General features: G+C 40.2%; 2 protein-coding genes and 1 pseudogene across 3 annotated transcripts in view; 2 read left to right on the forward strand and 1 right to left on the reverse strand.

Annotated features, from left to right (window-relative positions):
* Rab8b (RAB8B, member RAS oncogene family) overlaps positions 1-10,472 on the forward strand; it is a 67,391-nt gene extending 56,919 nt beyond the window's left edge. Inside the window, exons 4-8 of one of the 2 annotated variants that reach the window (XR_012445503.1) lie at positions 603-680; positions 1,729-1,818; positions 2,972-3,037; positions 3,843-5,103; positions 6,232-6,330. Coding sequence is in view for 1 of the 2 variants with exons in the window: in XM_020183018.2 (XP_020038607.1) it covers positions 603-680; positions 1,729-1,818; positions 2,972-3,037; positions 5,053-5,103; positions 6,232-6,324 (378 nt within the window). In the remaining variant the exon portion in view is untranslated. Of the gene's footprint in view, positions 1-602; positions 681-1,728; positions 1,819-2,971; positions 3,038-3,842; positions 5,104-6,231 lie in introns of both variants that reach the window. The other variant, XM_020183018.2, reaches the window with a different exon arrangement.
* Positions 10,473-12,918: 2,446 nt separating this feature from the next.
* Positions 12,919-13,015, reverse strand: LOC141421042 (U6 spliceosomal RNA; annotated as a pseudogene).
* A 5,362-nt stretch (positions 13,016-18,377) lies between these two features.
* The window catches only part of Aph1b (aph-1 homolog B, gamma-secretase subunit), a 28,296-nt gene continuing 19,975 nt past the window's right edge, over positions 18,378-26,698 (forward strand). Inside the window, exons 1-3 of the mRNA XM_020182819.2 lie at positions 18,378-18,592; positions 20,222-20,392; positions 26,389-26,459. Of these exons, the coding sequence (XP_020038408.2) occupies positions 18,480-18,592; positions 20,222-20,392; positions 26,389-26,459 (355 nt within the window). The 5' untranslated portion in view covers positions 18,378-18,479. The remainder of the gene's footprint in view (positions 18,593-20,221; positions 20,393-26,388; positions 26,460-26,698) is intronic.

Below are 26,698 nucleotides of genomic sequence, written 5' to 3' on the forward strand. Positions count from 1 at the left end.
GGAGTTTTTGTTGGCTTATTTTTTGTTTCTTTTTAAATTCGTTTTGTGAAAATAAATATATAAATAAATAAAAAGAGAACAGAGTTTGACTGCAAGGCTAGGCATTTGGTGCACACCTGTAATCCTAGTACTTAAGAAGATGATAAATTCAAGGCCAGCCTAGACTGCAGAGCAAGACCCTGTCAGAAACAAACAGACAAAAAAGTCTTAGTGGAGGACTAAGAAGAAGACGGTTTCTGCTTAGACTGAGATGCACAATGGCAGTGATTACCTCTTCCTCTCAGTGTTACCTGTGTTTTAACTCAGGTCTGCAGCTCCAGTCCAGTGCCAGTTATTATCACGTGAGGTCAGGTAGAAAGGGTATCACCTTTACCACAATCACCAGTTCCTTAAAGGTTAACAGGGAAGATGTTAACAGAGTTTTTATTTATGTAATGGTGAGACAATAGGAGAATTTATTTTTGCTTCTTTGTACTTTTCAAATTTATTATGGATTCTTTTAAGGGCAGAGGTTTCTGGAGGATTAGAGTTGATTGATACATGGTACATTGTAATTTTCAATATGTAAAGTACTATATAAAGTCCTTTGTTTCCTCTTACAGGGAATTATGCTGGTCTATGACATCACTAATGAAAAATCCTTTGACAATATTAAGAACTGGATCAGAAACATTGAAGAGGTATGTGAGGAGTGAGAATGGTGACACTGGAGGAATCCTGCTGGGTGCTTGTAGAAGACTCCTGTCTCAGAGGTGGCCATCTGCTGAGAATTAGGGCAAGGGCAGGCGGGACTGTGTCTCTGGCGTGGCCAGTCTGATTACTGTGGATTATGGATACAGGAGCAGTTTCACAGAATTTTAAACTCAGGCCAGATATTGGAAATAACTTAATCCAGTCCCCATTTTATATATGAGGAAATTCAGGCTAGAAGGAAGTGATTTGGCAGTGTTCGCATAGCTCTTAAAAAGAAGAGACAGAACTAAGACCCTTGATTCCCAGGTTCTGTCTATTACTAGTAAAAATATTATCTTTAGGGCTGGAGGTGTGACTAAGTGGTAGAGCATTTTGCCCAGCTTTCACCAAGCCCTGGGTTCAATCCCCAGCACCACCAAAAAATAAATAAATAAATAAATAAATAATATCTCTATATCTATCTATCCATCCATCCGTCTCTCTCTTCATTCCTACAACTTTTTGCCCTTCTGACATTTTATCCATCTTAGATGCTTGAAATTTGGCTTAAATCCAGAATAAGTGGCATCAAAATTTCTTTGATATTTTGGAAAGAAATCCAATTGTAATAACTTTATACACATGAACTTATTTTTTTCAGTAGTTCAGAATCCAGATTACTTCCTCCACTGGGGTACTCAGTACCAAATTTTCTGTCTTTGACACTCCCAAATATATATATGGAAGTTTTGCTGTTAGATAACCATAAGCTTTATTTTTTTTCTTTTCTCATGTAAAAAAAGAAAGAAAAAAGGCAAGAGGATGACTGTGAGTCCCTGGGGATAAGTTTGCCCAGGCTCTAAGCAGGCTCTAAAGCTGGAGCGTTTCCCCTCCTCCATCTTCAAACTTTTCTCTGAATTACGCCTTGTGCTGAATGAAAGATTATTTGTCTTATTGCTGAATGCCTTGACATGCCACTGACAGGTTAGGATTTTTCTGATGAGTAACTGACTTTTCTCAGGCTGTGTGTAGCATACACTCTTTTTCTCCCCGCAGCATGCCTCTTCAGACGTTGAAAGGATGATCCTGGGGAACAAGTGTGACATGAATGACAAAAGACAAGTGTCAAAAGAGAGAGGGGAGAAGGTAAATTGGAACTGAATGGATAACGGTTGCAGTCTAATCACATGAAGCATTCATTTTCTTAATAGCATTTAACTATCGATTTAAGTTTTTAAAATATCTGTTTTAATCCTTTGAAATCAAACATCAACAACAAAGAGATGCAATCCATACTTGAATAGTGGGAATTAGTATTCAGGATCCAACTCCATATACTGTGTGGTCATGACTCACTCCTAAAGAATTTGCTAATGTTTTCTGGGAGATATAAATTGGTTCTTTCTAAGATTTCTGCAGCTTAAAGTTCAGACTGTTTCTCCCAGATCTGTGTGAAAAGCCCAGTTTTAAAGTTAAAATAATTCCTTCTCTGAAAAAAATTACTAGGATAGTTGAAATTTCAATAGTAACAAATGAATTTTCCAATTCATTTTTTTTCCTAAGAATATTTTGCTATATGTTAGATTTAGGTCATAATGAAATAAACTCCTTGTAACTGATCAGGCTATAAATGTATCATTTATAGATTTATCTCTGCTTTGTGTCCTATAAAGCAGAAATTTATTTTTCGTACATGTTTACTTTTGTGGAATTTTCCAAATTGACTTAGAGGCTTCCCTTTTTATGTCTTACTTTGCCCTTTTTTCCATTGATACATGCAAAAATGCATCTCCTTTTTCAATCTGACTGCAAACTTAAAGACATTCACTTAATTTTAGTGCTCCTGAGTGAGCTGAGGAACTCTTCAAAGTAGATAGAAATAAAGAAGAGTTCAAATGTGTCTTAACCAATAGGAATCAAAGCATTGAGTGTTTTTGTTCTATCGCAGACCAATTTATTCATAAATAATTAAAAGGCAGCTTAGTATTTGTTGGAGAATTGTACTTTTAGAGCAGATAAAAGGGGTAAATGAATCCCAAGTTAATGGTAGGAGTGGGAATCCATCTCATAGTTTTTCTTCTGGTATATTAGAGAACTAAAAGTATACTAGAGGAAAGAGAGGTACTAACATTTTGTTTTAAATGGAAGCGCTGACATTTTTAGATTAAGTTACATTTTTGAAGTTTGAGGCCCACAGGAGTTCTGATATAGATGATCTATTTTGGGGAGCTTTGAAAAACCTAAAAGAGTGTAAGTGCTTTATATGTCACTGAATATAATGTTTCTGTTTGCCTTTCAGTTAGCAATTGACTATGGGATTAAATTCTTGGAGACAAGTGCAAAATCCAGTACAAATGTAGAAGAGGTAAGAAGGAGATGTTTGATACCTATCAGGTAGTGACACCAGTGCTTAGGTGCCTGTGCTCAAGTGGTTGCAAAAGCCTGAGTATTTTCTGACCTACTGAAAGCCTTTTGTTGACACATCTCCATTTTGTGCATTTTTGTGCCTTGGACTTGTGGAGTTTGGTTGCTAAAGTTCTAGCATCCAGCCTACACATGGGTGAAATTAGATTGCTCAATTCAGATTTGCTGAACAAGACATAGAAGTTCAGTGTAGTCCTTTGTTTGGGAATTTGGAAATCAGAGTCTCGGGCCAACAGTGTCCTCTGCTCATTTGTCACCATTCATGTCACCCTGTAGTAGCCTGGCGCAGACAAGTTACTTTCATGTCTGTACAAGGGAGAATTAAACTGTTAGCTTATTGAACAGATTCCCTTGTGCAGACATTCGAAGTAGATTAAGCACACTACATTATAACACTGTGGCCTTTAGTAAAAATAAGAAAGAGTGTTTATCAGAGTAGCTTTAAGTTAGCAGTTAAAAGAAATACAGATCACCTACAGTCTTCAAGAACAGATTTTCTTCACCAATGGTAGAATTGAGGATGATATTTTCTTTGTTCAAATATTTAAAAAACGAATCATAAAATTAACACATATAGTTTATATCAGTACATACAATTCGCTTAATAATGCTAATGGTGTCTGAACATTTGACTTCTTAGGTTACTCACTGTTCATCATAACATGGTAGCCAAAATGACTTTATTAGCCAGTGGACACTCATCAGAACTTTTTCTGTGTTTCAAATAACTAACACTCACTTTTCAGGTTGGCCAATGGGAGTTGGGAAACAAGAAGTCTCCACTGATTTATTTACATAAGCACAGATAAGTAGAAAAATGCTTCCTTCTGCTTGTCACAAAGGGATTTCCCACCACTAGAAAGAAGAGAGCCTTTTAAGTAGCTTGAATGGTGGAGACAGGGAGAAGCCTGCTCACTGTGATGGCCCACAGAGGACCACTTCCACAGAATCAACTCCGTGTCCTGGCTTGGTCTCCACCAGTAGCCACAGCCTGGTCACAGCTGGGGCTGAGAAGGGAGCCTGAGCTGTGCCCTATGAAGCTGGAAGTTGCCTAAGCTGCTTATTCTGGCCACGTGTTGTAGCAGTTTTCCCAGAGCTTTAAATTAGTGTGGTTGGCCTCAGAAAACTAAGATGAGCTACTTACACTCATAGGTAACTAATGTGACAGATCCTGACAGCTGTCATAATACTAGTTATCATACAGTTTATTTAATGGACTGGCCAGCTGTGGGGATCAGGTTGGTAAGAACAAGGAGGCTGACCACACGATGGCTTTAACATGGAGACAACTGAAGAAGTGTTGAGTTCTTGGCTCTGCAGAAACAAAGTAAAAGTGAAAACAGGTTTAAACATATTGGTGTGTGGGTCAACAGATACTACGGATAGTGTTATTGAGATGAATCAGGTTTGCCCTGCTTCATTTTGAACTGATACCCACTGTGGGGAATTTAACTGAGCTCTAGGAACTGAGGATTTTGGAGTGTTAAGACACGGAAGATGGCGCATTCTTAGGTATGACCTCAGAAGAGGTCAGACATGAAAGGTAGAGATTTTCACGAGGATATATTTTAGAGCTGCAGGGTAATACGTCATCATTTGTTCATTCATTGAACAGGTGTTAGCATCTTCTGCCTCAGGCACCGTGTGCACGCTGAAGAAGTGGGGCCTTTCTCCTGGTCCCCGTGAATCGAAGGAGCTCCTTATGACTCAACACATGTCATACTAGGAACTGGTAGCAGACATTACGTGCAGATAATACTTGATGAGAGAGTGAATGGCAGTTTGATAGCACTGGGAAATGTTGCAGATATAACTGGTAAAGGACAGACAGCATTCATGTGCATATTGCTCCAGTTAAGACTATATCATAGTATATTTATGATTGAATAATGACAAATCTCATGTTTTGAGTTGAAATATGAATATAAATAATAAAATGTTTTGTTTTACCTTTAGGCATTTTTTACACTTGCACGAGATATAATGACAAAACTCAACAGAAAAATGGTTTGTATTACTTGTAACTTTTATTTCCATTATGCATTTTTATTTGGCACTTGATAAAAAGGAAAGACATGATTAAACTTATTTTTTCTGCACTGCCGCCATTATCACCTCTTTCATGTGGCTGTTTAAGTGGTCCTTAATTGAACTTTGATCAGAATAATGATAATAATAATGACAGAAATTACTTTTTTGCTGTGAAGCTATCTAGTTCAGTTTTCATGTGACAGATATTTATATGACTGTAATCTTAAAGTTACTCAAGTTTGCTTAAATTAGGCCAGGTGTGCTGGAACATGCCTATAATCCCAGCTATTAGGAAGATAAGACATTGGAAGGATCCCAGTTCAAGGCCAGCCAAGGCAAAAAGTTAACAGACCCTATTTCAACAAATAAGCCAGGCATGGTGGTACATTACTATAATCTCAGCTACAAAAGAAATGTGGCCCATGGCTGGCCCAAGACAAAAAGCATGAGATCCTATCTAAAAAAATAACTGAAGTGAAAAGTGTTGGGAGGCATGGCTCAAGTGATAGAGCACCTGCCAAGCAAGCATGACAGCCCCCCCCCTGCAAAAAAAAATAGTTTGCTTAAATTTGAAATTACCTCAATAACTAATAATCAGGCCAACCTTAAAAGTCTGTGTTAGTCTGAGTCCTGACCATAATGGGATATATTACATTACCAGCTCTTCTTACCAACTCGAGCCTCTAACAGGATTGTCTATGCTGGTGCCTTAGCATTTGCACCAGTATTCTTGAATCTTTACACCGTACTGGTTATCATTTCTCTGCACTGGAAATAGGCACTTCCTATCTGATATATTATTAAAATAAAAATGCTTTTCTAAGAACATTTTCTTCTTTTTAATCTACCAGTTCCAAAGAAAAAGGCAATATTGAAACTTAACTCATTTTCTCTTTTTTTTTTTTTTTGGCGGTACTGGGGTTTGAACTCAGGACCTTACGCTTGCTAGGCAAGTGCTCTACCACTTGAGCCACTCCACCAGCCTCCCATTTCCATTTTAATAAATACTCTAGTGAGTACACATTTCATACGATATAGTTTTATTTTTTAGGTAATCGGGGTCAAACCAGGAAACCTTCATTTCCTTTATCTTCTGTTTTTTAGAACGACAGCAATTCATCAGGGGCAGGTGGGCCAGTGAAGATTACAGAAAACCGATCCAAGAAGACCAGTTTCTTCCGCTGCTCACTGCTTTGATGGACTCTTGGTTTCTGAGAGACTGCAACACACGAGTGGGCCCTTTCCTGCTTCTCTGAAAGCGTAGGTCACCCAGCCTCAGAGTCACACCCGGCTGTTGCTGAGAGCACCGTGAACTTAGATCTCAACACGATGCCTAGTGGATTGTAGCCTCGAGGCCTAGCAAAAGAACAGGCTCCTTTTTCCAAATGTGGAAGCAATGAAGTGGAGACACACACAGGACCTAGCTGGTTTTTCTTTGTTTTATCTCCTGTTGCAGAAGCTGCTATCTTTCTTTTCCCCTTTGCACGTCAGTGTTGGCCTTTCCCTATGACAGCACAATCTCAGACTCATACTTGAGCACTTTTGTGCCATGAAGTTCTAGACAGATTTGTACATTTGGCAGGTTTAAGAGACAACGGAACATTAAGCAGAGGTTTATATACTAAAACTCTTTAGTTTTAGTTGGTCTGGTTCATATGGCCAAATGTTACTGCATTGGTTGCATTTACTGAAGGGCTTTGATTTATGATTTACTGAAATGAGAATCATTAAATTCTGATAAATTTTATTTTAAAAATTCTCAAAAATGCCCATCTATTCATCAGAGGCCACCGTGTCTTTATTTCTTCAGATTATTGACAGCTTTGCTTCACTCCTAATCTTTTGACTCGAGAGGTTGAGTAGCTGAAGGAGTCACTTTGGAAATTGATTACCTCTGCCTAATCAGTAGAAACTGCATTTGGAAATCAGCCTGTGATCTCACCTTTCCTGGGGTTCCTATTTGCTATTCTTATCCATGTTTTGACTATTGTAACTACTTAGTTGTCTAAAATTAATAACATATCCAAACACTGTTGTCTCTTCTTAAACTGAAATTTTACATAGGGAGAGGAATATATCATTCAGCATCTAAATACAGTTTTGTTACACCAGAAGATATAATATATTCTTCCTTAGGTTCACCTCTTAATTTGTACCATAATCCCTGTCTGTAAGCGTTAACAAAAATTAGATTTAGATTTTTAGTTTGCAGAAAGCATACCTAACGGAAGAGAGATGAACTTGTTGATACAAGTTTGAGAAATAGCTCTTAGTAATGGTGAAAATAATTATTTTCAGTTCTGTTTTGAGTTTCTTGGGGTTTTTTTGGGTTTTTTTGTTTGTTTTTAGTAAAAGTAGACCTAGCACATCCTCTAGGAAACCTTGCCTTTTCATTAGCAAAAACGTAATCAAGGTTTCAGTTTTAAAGCAACTGTTTCTGAATGTGTAGAACCCAGTACCATCTGCTTAGGCTCTTTGTTATAGAACTTGATCCAATCATTCAGGACAAAGCCAACCAAAAGCTTAGTTGCCTTCCTCACTGAACATTAGCTGTTACCTGTGTAGATGAAACCTTCACAAGAAAATAAGGTATTTAGTGTTAACTTATGTGCCAAATTTGGATTATAATGTCATTGTCATTATTCTAGTCTTCAGTGTCACAACACAGAAGCAATGATGAGGATGTGAAATATTCTGTTGAGTGTTCACTGTTATGCCTCCAAGGCTGCTGTCATGCTGGGTAGTAACTGAAGATAGAAGTGGAAATGGATTGCTTGTTACCACAGAGAAGTCTGCCTCAAATGAAGATATATCGATTCTATGCTTGGACCAGTCAGCTTTTAATACTTGTTTGAAAATTCAGAAACAAGTTAGTGGTTGCAAGTATACTACCACTGTTTTTGCTGGGTACACTGAACTTAGTGTTGACACATTTCAGGCTCCTTGATTTCTTTTTAAACTTACTGTAGGCTTAAAGTCTGTTGTGGTCCCTAGATAAGCTAGTTCCATGACTGAAGTTGATTGTAAGTCTACCATCTTCAAATTAGATACATTTTTTAAAAGAACAGTTTCTTAAAAATGTCTTGTATTCACTAATGTTCTAGTTTAAAAAAAAAAAATTAAGCAGTAAAGCTTCCTGGATGATGACAAAGTATTTTTTTTCCCCAAAAGGCAAGTAAGTGCTATGACACCACATATGAATGTAACTCTCCTAGTATTTACCTCTGAGTATTTGGTGTCTTGACACTTTGTTTTCTATCTCAGGGGTTGTCTGCAAACCAAAACTGACATATTGTGTGGTTAGCTTTTATTACTTTTTTTTTTTTAACAGAATGCTTTGCTTTTGTTTTGTGTCCTCATTTTTCTTTTGTCTTATATGGGTTAATAACTAGTCTCCATGAACTTCCCTTTGGAAGAGCCTGTAACACCTGAGTCTAAAAGTGCTCTTTGAAGTAGCAGCCAACTGGGAGTATATGCTCTGTTGTATAGAAATAAATTGTTCTTGCTATTTTCTTACATTTAGCTTTGCTAAATTGTATATAATTTGAGCTAAGACCATAGGAAATTCATTTTCTGCATGGTAAAATGACCCAATAAATATTCCACTTTGCTTAATAATGTACATAGAGTGCATTATTTTTTTCTACTTGTAGATGAACTTAGTGACAGATAATTGTCTGTTCCCTGCCCGAACTGAAGAAATCTAGTTTTTATGTGAGCATTTTTGTGGTCTTATGGATAAGGTACCTAGAGATTTTTTTCAGCAGTATTAGTGACTCAGTGGCTGCACTTTATTATCATGTGCTGATTTTTGACAGTGATTGGACTAGACCTTTTCTGAGGGTATCAGACCATGGTTACGTGCTGTACTAGGAAGCGTGTAAATCAGTTGATTGTCCAATGTTTCACTGGGAAATTATTTTAGCTATATTTTACTTCAGACAGACTATGGTTAAAAAATCCACCTGGGCATCCATTAGGGGGTGCCTCAGGGTTTCTTACTATTTACGTGAACATTTTGTGCAGTCCTTGTTATAAGTTTTCAGAAGACTATACTCTTTACTTTGAAGGACTATTTTTTAATTATACCTCATTTAGCTAACTAGTATTCTAACACCTAGTAGAAAAACAGTGAGCCAGTCTTTAAGCGTCCATCAAATTTTAGACCATGTATTTTGTTTTGTCCTGATTTGACCCAAGGGCATCCTTGGGAATGGTAGGTGATATCTTAGTTTAAAGTAGAACATATATGTCATATCCAATAGCATAAAAATATCCTATTGCCCCATCTCCACTAATAAATTTAGTTGTGCAATATAGCTACATTTTCCTAATCTTTAAATAAGAGATTATGACTCCATTTTACAGGTCTGAATACTGAGTGTTGGCACGAAGACTGGGACCAGTAAATAACACATTTAAGCAGACCTTCTTTTCAATTTTCAAAGATTCCTTTATAAATGTAGTCCTCTATCTTTAGAACTGAGCTTCTAAGCTCAAATTTTTTAACCACATTGCATTACATTGGTTTACTTATCTCAGATTTTAAGCACTCTTTTCTGTGATCAGAATTTTTTAGACTTTTTTTTTTTTTGGTAGTAGAAAAGACATTCTTTTTTCTTATTACATCCAGGGGCAAAAAGGAATGTCTAAAAATGAAATCCCTTAATGTAGAAGGACCAAGCAAAGGACAGGGTATGCTAATAAAATTTCAAATTCTAGCAAACTTTTACAGTAGGATCAGTCTTTTTTTAGACTAATCAAATTAATGGGTGTCATGTTCAGTATAGTAAACTAAATGACTAAAATGTACAGAAATGAAAATTACCAGTTATTTTAGAAATCCTTTCTGATTATACTTCATTTCTTGAAATATGTGCCATATGTTACTGTATTTCTTGTTGCCAAGAACTAATAGAACTTCATATTTACTTTTCTTACCTTTTTAAAAAATGTGAATTTAGTTACGATCATTCATTCATATGGCCTTACAGATTAAGTTCTATTTTGTTGGCAGACAACACTGCAGTTCTTCTAGTGCATAATACCATAAACTATTTGACTAAAATCATGCCCCTTATGGGAACTATCTCATTTTTCCACAGAATTATCCTACTGTGTATATATAAACATATTTTATTTTTGCTCCAATGGCTTAATGTGAAAAGCTCTTGCAGATAACGTGGACCTGTCGAGTGGTTAATCTTGTTTAAGTCAATTCATTAACTGTGTACTGATATTGATGCTGTGTTTTTGGTTTTTTTAATGGATTTTATTCCAGGTGAACTTTTTTTTTACAATAATGTTCGTCTAAAATAAAAACTACATAATGAAAATGTTTGTGACTTTTCTCAAGTGGGCTGCAGATTTTTTAAACATTTCTGCAAATTTGCTAAGTGTATGATTCAGACCATGGTACACTTGTAATATTTTAGCAAACTTTATGTCTCACCTAGAGGTGTTTGAAGACTCAGGGAAAATGGCCAATCCCTTGCTTGGGCTTACTTCAGACTAAATTGAGGTTATTGTTGTAAAACTTGTAGCCCTAAATTGCTCATTCTCCCCTTCTCCCTCCTTGCAAATTTCGTTTCTGTTGTTTTGTTTTTGCTGAGAAATGGCAGAGTTTGATGACACCACGCCTGTTGATGTTTTGCCATTTTGCTTGTTCATGTCTCAAGTGTCAGCCTTTCTCATTCATCACACTACAATTGCGAACCCTCATGACTTTATTGTCAAGCTCTTGGTAAACAGATCCTTCGCCTCCTACCTCCCAGAGAAAAGTAGCAGTCTCAAAAAAGCACTGAGCCTCCTCTCCCTGATCTGTGGTTCGCTTTCCTCCCCATTCCTTCATCTTGGTAGCAGAGGCATTCTTTCTGCTCTGTGCTGTTCTCTGACTTCATCTACCTACCCCCTTCCTGCTTTTCAGAGAATCCACACTTTCTTTTAAGCCTTCAAACTGCCATCCTGCCTTCCTCATTTCATTTCCACATCTAAGCACCCTAACCTCCTATCCTGTGCCCTCTCGATTCTTTTTTGCCCTCCTGTGTCCTCTCTATTCTTTGTTTCTTGGCTGAGGGGAGGGGGGCAGTACTGGAATTTGAGCTCAGGGCTTCATGCTTGCCATGCAAGTGCTCTACCTCTTGAACCACATCCCCAGCCCTTTCTTTATTTTTTTAGATAGGGTCTCACACTTTTGCCTAGGCTGGCCTCGTGCCACAATTTTCTTACCTATGTTCTGTGTATTTGGGATCATAGGCATATACCACCACACCCAGCTTTGTTTGTTGAGATGGGGTCTCACTTGGGCTATACTCAAACCATGATCCTTCCAATGCCTCTTCTGTTTTTTGTTTTGCTTTGTTTTGTTTTGCCTACCTCTTAAATTGCTGGGATTACAGACATGCAGTAACATGCCTGACCTCACCTACTACTCTTTTTCCTTTTCTTTTATAGTTAAGTTTTTTCAAAGAGTTGCTGGTAGCTGGGCCCCAGTGGCTCACGCTTGTAATTCTAGCTACTTGGGAGGCTGAGATCAGGAGGGTCATGGTTTGAGGCCAGCCTGAGCAAATAGGTCACAAGACCCCATCTGCAAAATAACCACAGTAAAATGGACTGGACCTGTGGTTCAAGCAATAGAGTGCCTGCTTTGCAAGCACAAAGCCCTGAGTTCAAACCCCAATCTCATCAAAAATGAAAAAAGAGTTGCTTATAGTTATTATCTTCACTTGTTCGTTTTCCATCTATTCCTTGACCTCCTGCAGTTGGTGTCCCCTACCCCTCCATCACCACCACATGCTTCCAACAGCCCAGTTGCTAAAGTAGTGGACAATTTTCAGTCCTTGTCTGGGTTAAATTCCAGCATTTGACTAAAAATGTTCTCATCTCTCAGCTTGAGTGACAGTATTCTCCTGATTCTCATTTTCCCAGAGTAATTTCATCCTTTTTCGTGGCCTTTTAAGTGCTCATAACCGTTATGGTGTGGCCAAATGATGCCACTCAGCTAGGATGTCCTTGTCCTAATCCCTGGAACTTGTGTTACTTTCTTCTTTAGCAAATGGGACTCTGCAGATATGATCAAATTAAGGATTATCAGATGCAAGGTGATCCTGGATGATCCATGTGGGTCCAGTGCAATTCCAGGGATACCTCTTATGGGAGAGACAAGAAGAGTCAGTATTAGGAGAAAGTTAATGGCAGCAGAGGGAGAAAAAGGGTTGTGATGCAGGGCCAAGGAACACAGGCAGCCTCTTGGATCTGGAAAAGGTAAGGAAAAACATTTCCTCCTGAAGTCTCCAGAAGGAACCAGCTTGCCCTGCACCTTTATTTTAGCTTGTAGGACTCATTCTGTACCTTTGGCCTCCAGAATTAGAAGACAATGTACACGTGTACTGCTTTCTGCCACTAAATTGGGGTGACTTAGTACAGCAGCAACAGGACACTACTGCTTCTTTGAAACCTGTATCTCTAGACTCAAACTCCAATCTGTCACCCCCATACTCCTAGCAACTCCACCAGAAATCCCGCTCCCATGAGGAGAAGCCTGTTTTTCCTCCTGTTTTCTACATCATCCATTTAGATCCTCAAACAGTCAGCCTCCAAGTCTTACAGCTCCTGAAGGGGGTGGGGGTGGAGAGTGGAGGGGACAGGATGGTGTTTTTACATTTTAAATCCACCGTATCCAGTAAGGGCTGGAGCATAGTAGGTGTTTTTCTTTTGGCATTTTTAAACTATATTAATCTTTCCATATATACATATAATGTGCTTTGATCATATTCACCCCCTTAGTCTTTAAAAACTATGTAATGCTTAGCAAATTTGTGTCATCCTTGCATAGAAGCCATGCTAATTCTTTATTGTTCCAATTTTAATATAAGTGCTGCCAAAGCAAGCAGAATAGCAGGTGTTTAATAAATGTTGAATCCGTGACCTTCAGTAGTCATCAAAACTAACATGCTACTGAAAAGAGCTGAGTGTTATTCAGAAGTTGTGCTCCCACTTCCTTTTTCTTGGTGCACGTGGCACTGGGGCTTGCACTCAGGGCCACACGCCTGCTAGGCAAATTGCTCTATCACTTGCTCCCTCCACCAGCCCCGCATTGACTTTAAAAAAAAATCCGTTGTAAGTATGGTTTGCAAAGCTGAGGCTGAATTTGCTCTAAGAGTACATGGTTATTACTTTGGTCTAGTTTCTAAGTGTTATTTCCTGAAGATTCTCATCCTGTACCATCAACAAAATCAGTGCTGAATGAGACCTGAGTTATCAGATTAGCTTCTGTAGGGCCCGTGGCTTCACTCTGCCCTCCTACAATAGACCCTGCCCTTCCTGTCCAGCGGGATGCAAGTCACATCCCTTGTTCTAATGAAAATGGATGAATCTCTGCTCTGTCTTCTGCCAAGGCCACCTTTCTTCTCTTTCTTTCCACACATTTACTCAAGAGCACTGCAGACTGGCTTTTACTCCTACAACTGGCACTGTTGCTAGTGACATCCTGAGGCTAGATCCAGTGGCCACACCTCACTCATGCCATCTTTCACCTCTCAGCAGACTTTCTGAAGTGCTTTCTCCCATTGGCTTCCACAGTACCACGTGCCTCCATTTTCCTCATTGCTTCCTGGCTGCTCCTTCTGTTTCCTTCGAGGTTCTCATTCCTGAAGGTTGATTTCTGGCCTGGGCACTGTGCTTGCTTTACTTTAGGTGATTCTACCCACCCTCAAGGCTTTATGTGTTCTGAAGTCTCAATTCTAGATTTTCAGTCCAGGTCTCTCCTGATCTTGTAAAATCAGTTACTTGTGGACACCTACAAAAAGTCCTGCAAGGAATGTAAATCCCAGGGTGGCCAAAGGATGCTCATCAACATCTGGACTTTCACATACTCACTCGTCTTCCTATCTCCATAGCAACCTCTTAAGCCAGAGGTCTCTAGAAGCATCATCTTTGACTCCTCCCTCTCTCTAACTCCTTGTAACATATCAGTCACTAAATTCTGTTCGCACAACTCCTAAATCCCTCTTTAATTTGTCTACTTCTCTCGAGACTTTTGTTACTTCCCTCATTCAACTCACTGTAGTTTCTTGCCTGCATTGTGCCAAGGGTCTGTATCTGAAATCCCATTTCCCATGTCTTCACAAAGCAGATCTGATGACCTAACTCTTCAGTTAAAACCCATGGTTGGCCTGGTGCCAGTGACTCACACCTGTAATCCTAGCTGCTCCAGAGGCAGACATCAGAAGGATTGCAGTTCAAAAGCCAGCCCAGGTAAATAGTTGGTGAGACCCTATTGAAAAACCCTTCACCAAAAAGAAAAGGGCTAGTGGAGTGGCTCAAGGTGTAAGCCCTGAGTTCAAATCCCAGTATCACAAAATAAATAAATAAAATTATTAAACTGCTTACAAAACCCTTCGTGATCTGGCCCCTCTGACCTTTCTAGTCTTCTGTCCTCCCCACATACCCACACCACCCTGGGTGTGGACTCTTGTCTGTCAATCAGAAATGTATTGCTTTTTTTTCACTCTAAGGGATGTTGAACTGAAATATAGTCGAGATATCATGAATGCAAATTTCTCCAACTTGTAGTCTTTTTTTTTTTTTTTGCTGATACTAGGATTTGAACCCAGAGCCTTATGCTTGTTAGGTAGGCACTCTACCACTTGAGCCACAACCCCCAGCTTGTAGTTCTGAATGTTGAGAGTGGAATAAGGTGGGACAACATTGTTATAGATAATTTTATTCATTGTTCATTACCTTGCTTTTTCTGTTTTGAGACAGGGTCTTGCTGTGTAGCCCAGGCTGGTCTTGAACTTGCAATCCTCTTGCTTCAGCCTCCTGAATACTGGGATTGCAGGCATGAACCACCACATCTGGCTTTACCTTGTTTACTTGTCAAGTATTTGAGAGAGCTTTAACCAAGATATATAGATGTTGGTTGAAATAAGGGTAAGCAAGTCATTAAGATAGGTGTAAAAGAATAAATCCTATTTTGAAGTTATGGCAGTAATTACTATTTAAAAAAAAACTAAAGGAATGGTTGTTATAATTGAGTGTTAAATTTAGCTAGTAGTCTTCCAGGAATCAAGCTTAAAACCTGATGAATTAGCTTTCAATCTGAGCATATGAATTTGTCAAAAGATACAGAAAAGGCAAAAAAATGTAGGTCTGTATCTATTAAGGATATTGAACAATAATAACTAAAGTTTTATAAAATATGCAGGAAACTTTTTTGGATTTTTAGTGGTATTGGGATTTGAACTCAGGACCTCATGCTTGCTAGGCAGGTGCTCTACCACTTGAGCTACACTCCAGTCCTTCTTTGGATTTAGTTATTTTTCAGATATGGCCTCATGTTTTTGGACCTTGATCCTTCTACAATGCCTCCTTCATAGCTGGGATTATAGATGTGTACCACCACAACAAGCTTATTTGTTGAGCAGGGGATCTTGCTAATTTTATACCCAGGCTGGCCTCAAACTGTGATTCAATCTCTACCTCCTAAGTAGCTGGAATTACAGGCGTGTACCACCAGGCCCCACTAGGAAGTTTCTTAATTTACATTATACTTCTGTGGAAGGTATTTCTGCATGGAGCTGAAGTAACTGAATTGTATTTGATAGCTTTGATTCAGGCTAGAGCTGAAAGAATCTAATGGCAAGTCACTCTGCACTGTTATCTCAACATCGGTCTTGATAGGTGCTAAATAATACAGTTCAAAATATCTGTCGCTGGTGTCTGAGGTATTCTGTTAGTAGATGGAATGTATGTATGATTGTTGGGGATGGGCAAAGGTGATGTTTTCGGTAAGAATTTAATACCAGTAGCTGTATTATTTGAAGGCCCATTTTCAGAGGATCTGCAAACTTCTTCAGTTTCCAAGTCATGTCTTTTCCATACAGATTTCCAAGAGCTTTATTCATTAAAGAATGTGCAAGAGTGGCTAACATTTATACAACACTTACCTGTGCCAGGCATTTCCTCAAAATAACCTACTGGATATTATTATTATTCTCACTTAACATGAGAAAAATGTATCCTAGATGTGAATTACCAGGAAACTTAGTTTTCTAATCTAGTTTTTTGGTGTCATGGGGAATTGAACTCAGGGCCTAGTGCTTCAAACTCTGTACCACTTGAGCCATACCCCCAATCCTTTTGCTTTTAGTTTTTCAGACAGGGCCTGGGGGAAGAGGAGAGGATGATGCTGATCATCCTACTTCCAGAGTAGCGGGGATCACAGGTGGACCAGGCCCTCCATTCTGTTTTCAAGCCTCTTAGAAGTTGTTAAATTAACAGAAAATAGTAGATGTTGTAAGTTTCACTTTTAAAATTATTTCATTCATTGGAAAAATATTTAGCAAGCTCCTTCTAGGCACTGGAAGTGAGGCAGGGTAGACAGATGAGGAAACAGGGAAATTAAATTATCTTTAACAAATATTAAAAGGACCAGAGCAGCTAGCCCCCTCCCATATACTTTTAGGTGTTAAGTTACAAGAACAGGGAGAACTAAAGGGGCTACCTGTATCTGCCTTTCTCTTTTAGATGTTAACTAGCTACAAGACTCCTTAAATGAGTAGAGGGACAGATAGAATAAAAGACATCTCTGGCAAGGGAAAGTCTTAAAATTCACCTATTGTCCCTGTTTTGGGTGGGCCTAAACGACATCTCCATGTTTAAAAATAATAATAAACAGCATCCATCTTGGGCACCCAGATCCATTGTTTAATGATTAGGATTGCTAGACTTCCACTTGATAACGTGTTTCCCCAGGTTCAGAAAGTTTAAGACCACATATACACCCACCATTTTGAGTCTTTACTCCCATTTTCTGCAGGGGAAGCAGGAAATGTTTCTCCTTTTCCCCCTACACTTCTCCCTACTTTATCTTTTTAAACTAAAATAAATCCTTGCTAAAACTTCTGTCCTGTTAGACTTCTTGTTGAAATCCTTTTCAAGTGTGGCTCTCAAGTACCTGTGATTTTTGCCTGGAAACTGTGAAGCTGTGGGAGCCCCCTCACCCCTCCTGCAACGGAACAAAGAGCAAAGCGAAGTCCAGGCCCTAAAGAATCTTCCATTTCAATGGGGAAGACAAATTAGCAAGTGAAAAGGACTTCTGCCAGAGCTGGGAGCAGTTTGATACTACTGTTGCAATAGGAGGGGTCAGAAAATGCCTTCAAGACCTTTTCTTTTGAAGATTTTGGGGGAAATTTAAACCAGGTCCCCAAGACAACCTCAAAGACAGCTCCTCCATCACTATTTCATCCCTTTGCCATCTAGGGTTATATAGCCTTGGGTCACTGCTAACTCAGCCTGGTTTTATATATGACGGAGCATCATGTTCCCAAAACTATACAGATGGAAAACTGTGCTTTTACTTTAAAAGGCTTCCTGCCTTGGTCCTGCTGTTTTAAACTTTAGCTGACCTGAACTCTTTCCGCGTTTTCAGTGCCGGAGGCTCTCAAATACGCTGGTGACCTCCCCTCCATAGCCACCTCGCGGCCGGATCGGTGACCCTATGACCTGTCATTTTCACGGTGACCTCCACAGAGGGGACCACTGCGGGCACCCTAAAGTCGCCGGGGAGCCCCGCCTTGTGTTAAGGATCTGGGGCGCACCCGGGCCAGTCCCAGGCGCCTGTAGGGGCGAGGCTCCTCTTTAAGTCTGCACTCGGGGTTTCGCCGCACCCGCCCCGCCCCGCCGCCGGCTCAAGGGCTCTTGGAGCACCTCGCGGCCCCGCCCCCGCCCCCGCCCCCGCCCCAGGCTCTGCGGTCACACCCGAGGCCCCGCCCCGAACTCCCCTCCGCCTCCCCGTCCATCCCCGGCTCTGTTAGCGCCCGGAGCAACTCGTGATCCCGCTTCCTAGCCCCGCCCTGCCCGTCCCCAGCTCTGACTGTGCCGGGAGCTCCTCGCGGCGCCGCCCCGTAGGATCGCTTCGCCTTCACCCGCGTGTCTGATCAGCGCCCCAAGCACCTCGTGGCTTCGCCCCCTAGCTCCGCCCTGCCTCATCCCCCCGCCCAGCCTGTCCCCGGCTCTACTCCCGGAGCTCCCGTAGCCCCGCCCCTAGCCCCGCCCCTCCCCCGCCCGTCCTTCGCTCGGAGCACCTTATGGCCCCGCCCCCCATTCCCTCCCTGCCTTCACCCGGGCCCCGCCCGTCCCAGGATCTATTGGCGCTCTGTGTACCACCTGGCCCCGTCCCTAGCCCCGCCCCTCTTCCGGAGTACCTGTGGCCCCGCCCCAAAGCCCTGCCCCGCCCGTCCCCGCCTCTATCAGAGGCCCGAGCACCTCGTGGCCCCGCCCCCGGCTCTGACTGAGCCCAGCGCATTTCGTGTCCCCTCAGGGCCCCCGGACTGTCTTCCGCTGTCGCCATGACCGCGGCGGTGTTTTTTGGCTGCGCCTTCATCGCCTTCGGGCCTGCGCTCGCTCTCTACGTCTTCACCATCGCCACCGACCCGTTACGCATCATCTTCCTCATCGCCGGGTGAGGCGGTTGCGCCGGGAAACCCGGACGCGGGATTCCCCTCCCCCAACGAGATACCCACGGCCCCCGGCGTCCCCACCAAACGGCTGGACACTGTTGTGTTGTCGACAAGAGCAGGGGTGATGGGGAGAGCGGCGAGCCCTCCTCCGAGGCTCTGCGGGAGAAGCGGAGCGGGGAGACCCCAGCGCGGGCTCCCGGGAGGGGGCTCTTGTTGCGGTGCTTGGTAGGCCTGTGGGTGGACTTGAGTGGGATGAGAGAAAATTTCTGGGTACATTCACAAATGTGTCCTTCATTTTTCTGCAGAGAGAATCCCTAATTTCCCTCAGTTCTCAGCGGTGTCTGCAACCCCAACGGGTAAAGAGCCACTAGACACCGGGACCGTAGTTCTCTCCCTCTGCCCGTGAGAGCACCCGGGGACCAGGTGCTTAAAGCATTCGGATGTCCAAACCCCACCCCAGGTCCCCTGAATCAGAATGTCTGCGGGGTAGGATTCGGGCTCAGATGGTCTTCAAGTCCCCGGGGTGAGTCTTCACCTGGCTCCGACTGGTGAAGACACAGAAACACCTGATCCTGTGTCTCCTCCCGGGAGCTTGGTAAATACCGAACTCTGGTGGTGAATGTGGTCACAATCTCGGCTTTCACCTGCCCAACAGGTGAAAGCTTTCTGGGACAGTCCTTATTGGGCTCCTCCTCCTCCCATCCGTCCAGGTTGACTGGCCACATCAGACACTCCCCGTTGTCCTGAGCTGCTCCACCTCCCACTGTATTGAAAGTGCTACATCGCTTGTGTCGTTTAAAAACAGAGATTTGGGCTAACGGTTTGTAAAGCTGCTATCATTAAAATCCCCGGGAGTATCGTAAGAATTGGGCCTGAAAAACTGATCTAGATCAGAGCATGCACGTTTGCAACTTCTGAATTTTACAACACACACTCTACTGGGTTTTTCGGGTTTTTTTTTTTCTGGAAATGACGTTTATCTTTACAGATATGTAATCATTAAATCCATAATTTCTGGTAGGTTTTTAAGGATATGAAGATTGCAATAGGGACAGGTTGTGTATTTTATTGGTTTGGCATATCAGTGGGCAAAGCATCGTGAATAACCCAAGTTTCCAGGAGGCAGCCCTTGGCAGATAGTCTGCACTTGCGCACAACAAGCATATTCCTCTGGAACCACGTTTCTCACTACGGAAAATACACCATTGAGAGTAACTGATCCAGAACACCACTTTATGAGTTTTTTTTCCCTTATTAAAAAGTCAGGCAGCCCGGCACTGATGGCCCTCGCCTGTAACCTAGCTACTCAGGAGGCAGAGATCAGGACGATCTTGGTTCCAAGCCAGCCAGGTACTTTTCGAGACCGTATCTCGGAAAAAAAAACAACACAAAAACAGGGCTGGGCTGGTGGAGTGGCTCAAAGTGTAGGCCCTGAATTAAAACCTCAGAACTAAAAAAAAAAAAAAAAAAATTCACAAATCAAGTCATACAGCGCCTACCTAGCAAGCGTTCAAACCCCCAGGGGGGAATCTGGCAATCTATTCCTTCTTAAGCAGGGTCTTTTTCTATTTTAAATCATTATTAATTCTCTATTACACTCACTTGTAACTTTTGTTTTTCCTATTTTTCAGAGCATTCTTCTGGTTGGTGTCTCTACTGATCTCATCCCTTTTTTGGTTCATAGCAAGACTCACTTCTGGCAACAAAGATGAACCAGTACAGAAATATCTGCTCATCTTTGGAGTGCTGCTTTCAGTCATTATCCAAGAAATGTTCCGGTTTGCATATTATAGACTTTTAAAGTAAGTTAAGTACTTGCTTTATCTTTTTTTCTCTCCAGTTGAATTTGAATTATGATTTGCTAATTTGAAACGTTAATGTGGCATTTGAAGGTCTGTACTTTCCTACATAATTCTAAACCAAGAGATTGGAGCATATCCAACCTGAAAATATTGAGTATTTTAAATCAGGAAGATTCCTTCCTCCCATCCTTCCTTCTTTACAAAAATACTTCTTGAGAATTTATTCAATGCCAAAGTCTGTCCTAGACTCTAGAGATATACCAGTAATTAAGAAAAAGTTTCTGGCCTCCTGGAGCTTATAATGGGAAGAGGTAAACAAGAAATGAATCAATAAGAAAATACATTGTATATTAGAAGATAAGGGTAGTGGAGAAAAATAATCTAGGGAGTCATTGAAACAACAAAAAACCTTCCAGCCTGGAATTCATATATTCTTTCTCACACTTGAGATAATAATTCATATAAAGATTATAGTGCCAATTATTTTGACTATATTAGGAGAAAACAGGGTTCGTTTTCTGATATTTCTTATAGGTTCAAGTCTTTAAAAGAAAAAATATTTTTTAAAAAGCCTTAAGCACATTAGCTTCCCTTTTGGGCCAAAAAGTAGCCCAGATGTAAGATCCACGAGAACCTCACATGAAACCACTGATTTGAAAAAAAACACCGCTTGTACTTGAAATCATATATTTTTTTTAGGAAGTCATGAGATTGGTTTTGGTTATATAGTAAGACTTAGTACTGAGTGATATTGTGCCATCCTTTTTTATTTCTGCAAGTGAGGTCATTACAACACTCCATGAATTTCATAACTATAACCCAGACTGAACTTTAACATCTGTTTGGATAGACTCTGTTAATTTGTTCTTGCCAATATGTAATTTTTACTTTTAATAGTAGACATTGAGTTCTCTTTCCCCAATGGAGCAATTTAAATTAAACATTGAAAACCAGGAAGTGGAGTGACTCAAGTGGTAGAGTACCTGCTTAGCAAGTATGAGGCCCTGAGTTCAAACCCCAGTCAGTTACCACAAAAAAAAAAAAAAAAAAAAAAAGGGAAAGAAAACCAGGAAGCTATTGCTTAGAAGCAAAAGTCATATCTCAGAAAAGGTATAAAAACGAAATTCTCATTGATCTCTGAAATATTAAAGACCAACAAGTAAATACCAAAAGTAACATTTAGGGCTGGAGATGTAGCCCAAGTGGTAGAGCCCATGCCTAGCATGCTCAAGACTCTGAGTTCAACCTCTAGCACCGTAAAAGAAAAGAAAAATCCCAACAAGTAAATGTAGCGTTTAGGGGGGAGGTGGGAATGAAGAAGAATGGTGGAAGGGGTGAATTCAAGTATATTTGATATATTGTAAGAACTTTTATAAATGCCACAATGTACCCCTACCCAGCACAACAAGAAAAATAAATAAAAAGAGAAAAAAAAAGAAAAAGTAACATTTGAAGTTGGGTGTGTTGGCATGTGTCTGTAGTCCCAGTTACTCAAGATAGTTTGAGCCCAGACAATCTCAAAAAGAAAGTAACATTTAACTTTTCACAGGGAGGAGTAAAACATCCCTAACAGACATTTAGCTGTGGTTGAATGTTTCTGGTGTGCAGCAGTTAATACCATTCTGCAGTTTTAATTTCTTTTTTTTGTGGGACTGGGTTTGAACTCAGGGCTTCATGCTTGCAAAGCAGGCACTCTACCACTTGAGCTATGTCTTCACTCCATTTTGCTCTGGTTATTTTGGAATGAGGTCTTGGGGTGAACTATTTGCCCAGGATGGTCTCAAGCTGCAATCCTTCCCATCTCAGCCTCCCAAGTAGCTAAGAATACAGGTATGAGCCACTGCTGCCCAGCTTATAATTTTAACTGTAGAATATTGTTAATGTACTGAAAACCTTCCTACTTCTTATGTGTGACCCCACTCACCAAATAAAGGAAATTTCTGGTACATGGTTGTCACAGTGTCTGTTTCAAGACTCAACACTTCTCCTTTCTTTGGACTTCAGACGACATGGTTGTGAATTTCGAGCGGTTTTTTTGTCAGGGGACATGCTCTTTCTTGTTAGCACCCGATTTTTTACCCATGCTTAGGGCCCAGTGCAGTATTCTGTGGAGTGGTCTCAGTAGCACCTTTGACTGGCACTGTGCTCTCTCATTGTGCTGAGTTTTCCTGGCAAGTGATATCACTGGCTTATGTTGGATTTGCATTTTTATGTTGGTTCTAATTTTGAAAAAACTTAATTTCTAACACAGAATTTCACAGTTTAAGACAAGGGTTTAGTAACCCTTGTTCTAAAACCTAACTTAACCAGAGTGTCAAGATTAAAATGTAGTATCTGCTGTTCTTCCCTTCCTTTTTTCTTTCATGGTTTCCACCTGAAATGTCATCCTTTTCTTGGCACTTATCTATGGTGCCAAAGGCATCCCTAGTACCTGTAGTACTGGGATTTGAACACAGGGCCTCACGCATGCTAGGCAGGCCCTCTACCACTTGAGCCACTTTGCCAATAATGTAATGAGGGCAGTAAGGGAATCTGACCACATTAGGAAGGAATTACAGCTGTCAATTTGCAGGCTCTCATGCTAAGTTCAGAGAAGTCTCTTTGGCCTCCTAGGAAAGTCCTGTTCTTCTTAAAGGCCCTTTGGAAATTTGCAAACAGATGGTATATTAACAGGTGCCTTTGTTTGTATTTGCAGATGGATCTCTAATAAGCCTTTGGAATATTCTACAGAAATTTACCAGCAAATTTTAGAAATGTTGGGTGCTATGTAGCTGTGTTATAATAAGCTTGAGAAGTTTTACAATACTTTGTTGGTGACTAACACTTATGTGGATACTTTTTTTTTTTTCCTCCTAGTACTGGTGTTTGAACTCAGATCCTTGAGCTTCCTGCTAGGCAGGCACCCTGCCACCTGAATCAAACTGCCAGATATATGGATACATTTAAATTGCTCTTCTGCTATATTGCATTCAAATACAGGGACTTTAGTTTCATCGGTATTTTGCTTAATTGTCTCCACTGCCAAAGTACATTTGAAGTTCAAAGAACTGCCTCAATCAAATTTTTCCTATCTGAATTTGCACCAGTTTTTTGTTTTTTTTTTTTTTAATGTTTTCATTTATTTGTTTGGTAGTATTGGAGCTTGAACTCAGGGCCTCATGCTTGCTAGGCAGGCACTCTACCATTTGAGCCATACCTGCATCAATTTTTATAAACTCCAGTCTAATAATAAATTTATTTAATGGGTTAAACTTTAGGAACAGTCACTTCATCTTGAATGAATGAGTGAATGAGTGAACCATAAATATTTTGTAATTTTAGAAAATCTTCTCACTTATAGAAAAACGTTAACGATTGTTACAGTTTTTTGTAGGAGGGTAGTGTTGGGGGTTGGACGCCAGGGCCTTACATAGGCTAGATAAGCACTCTGCCATGGAGCTACACTTCCAGCCCCTGGTATGGTCTTTTTAGAGGCATCAGTCTAGTTTTAAAGAACACATGAGCTGGCAGAGTGGCTCAGGTGGTAGAGTGCCTGCCTAGCAAGAGTGAGGCCCTGAGTTCAAACCCCAGTACGGGGAAAAAAATTACTCAAAAAAGAACAAATGAGAAAGACAATGACGTATCAGTTTTGCAAAGCTTATATTTTAAAAATTGGAATTTTTTTGTTCTTGGAAATATAAGTGCAAACAAAGAATTCAAAGTGGGATATGGTGGTTCACATCTATAATCCCAGCACTCTGTAGGTAGATTGTGAGTTTGAGGCCAGCCTGGACTACATAGCAAGATCCTGCCTCAAAAAACAAAAACAGAAAAAGATTTTCCATTTCAGTAATATTGGAAAACACTGCCCTTTGCATCATCGGTTGTGTTCTGTTCCTGAGGAACACGGAAAGTAATCATGTTTTGTCCTTCCTCACTTCCTAATGTTAACATTGAGAAGTGTTAGTGTCGTAACATTTCCTCTTGCAAACTCCCATAGCACAGAGTGAGGAAGTAAGTAAACACTGGATGTATGTGTTCAGTATATTCGTGCTAGCAGTACTCTGCTATACCATATTGAGAAAAATTTTTATTCCTGACAATTTATGTAAAACAGAAATTCTCCAAAATTTGATTCTACTATTGATATATTTACTGATGCATTTGTATTGATATATTGATGGAGATTATTAGCATCATAAGGTTTAAGTACCCTTTAACAGCATCCCTGTGACAGATAAGTTTATTTTGTTTATAGGAAAACAGTCACTTAAATTTCTGGCTCATGTCCTTGTTCCCAAACGGTGCTTCTAAATGGAGCACTGAAATAGCAAATTGTTTTTTCTGAGTCTAGAAAAGCAAGGGACTCTTTTCGTTATGCTTATTATTATTTTGGTTGAATTCTTCATTGCCATAATATAAGCAATGATACTTGTATTTATATAATGAATAGACCAACTATAATGAATATTCATACCTTGAAATTTAATTCAACATATGATGCCCAGAAAATCAGTATGTTTTGGTTAACTTGTCTGTTTTTAGAGTTAATCTAACTCCTTTTGTTTTTAGCACTTGCTGACAAATCATTCTAACATGTCTTGGCTCCTTTATTACTTTAATAAATATACTTTATAGTAAATATATTCTTTGAGTCAGGCTCTTATACTGTTGAGTTTCTAGTCAACAAGGACTAGTAATAGAACAACTTATCAGCCACACCTAGCATTCCTAACATACCTGCATGGGGAGCAGGGGCTCAGGGTAAGCTTGTGAAATGGCTGTAACAGAAACATGGATATCACTCTGATGATCATTTCTTATTGAGCAGTATTCTGTCTTCACTCAAGTACTCATTCATCTCCTATTCTGAAGTAGCATTTTATTCCACAGGATATATAAAAATATCTGGCAACTTTCTCTACTGGAGCCTCATTGGGGATATTAAACAAATATATAAAATATTTCAGAACCAGAAGATCATATGATTAAGTACCCATATGGGAGTGCAGACAATCAGTGTGATAGGATGTAAGAGTAAGGAGATATTGGTGATTACCAACCATTGGTAGAGGCAGCTACTTTAAGAAATTGCTTCCTGGCTGGATAGTCATGGTAGCTCACACTTGTAATCCTATCTATTTAGAGGCAGATATTGGGAGGATCTTGGTTCCAGTCAGCCTCAGCAAAAAGAGTTCATGAGACCCCTATCTCAACCAATAGAAGTTGGGCATGGTCACATGCCTGTCATCCCAGCTACTCAGCAAGCATAAATAGGAGGATCTCAGTTCTGGGCAGCCCAGGCATACATGCAAGACCCTATTCATAAAATACATAAAGCAAAAGGTGCATGGCTGAAGTGGTAGAAAACCTTCCTGTCAAGCACAAGGCCCTGAGTTCAAACCACAGTACTGCAAAAAAAAAAAGGAAGGAAGGAAGAGCATCTTCCTGGGTACTGGTGGTATCATTCAGTGGTACAGTGTGTGAGGTCCTGGGTTCAATATCCAGCATACATGTATGCAAAATTGCTGCCCTAACTGGACTTTGAAGGGTGAGAACAATTTTGTTGCTATGGAGAGGAAAATAGAAGGGAAGGTGGTAGAATAAGTTTGGCACTAGTGGAAAATACAATGAAGTGCCAACAAAATGGAGAAGAAAGCATAATATGTTGAGAAGAGAAAAAAATTCAGAGTGGTAGGTACCACAGGATACTGGGATCAGAAATTGAGGTCAGAAATTACAGTATTGCTATTTTTCCGATTAAACTAACTCCTGAGTAGCTTGTTTGCTTCTATTTTTCTATTATTTATGTGAACATCAGATAAAATGCAGAAGTTAATTGGAAATTTCAGTTGATTTTATTTCATTGAAAATGTGCTCGGTTTTGTTTAAATGGATTCTATATTTAAATAGTATAACCTGATTAGAAGCTTCCTCAGTAAGTGTCTAGTTTGCAATGGTCTTCATATACTGATTCTTCTTAAAAAGAAAATGATATGTGTATGGTTTTATTCTAGAAAAGCCAATGAGGGTTTCAAGAGCATAAACCCAGATGAGACAGCACCATCCATGCGATTGCTGGCCTATGGTAAGTTAGAACTGTATGGTATCCTTAAGGAAAAGAGAACTCAGACTTGGCATAAAAACTGTTTTTATCTTTTGTATTTTTATAGATTTCTGCTTCTGTCTCTGTTATTAGCATATATTAATTGTACAGAGGGGTTTCATTGTGATATTTCCACATATCTTTGAGATTAAGCAGTATTTTATTACTACCTTGGCCTATTGGTATGCATTATTATGTTTATAGCTTTCATGGTTCCTTAT

Source organism: Castor canadensis, chromosome 2, assembly GCF_047511655.1.
Source record: "Castor canadensis chromosome 2, mCasCan1.hap1v2, whole genome shotgun sequence".
Lineage (NCBI taxonomy): Eukaryota > Metazoa > Chordata > Mammalia > Rodentia > Castoridae > Castor > Castor canadensis.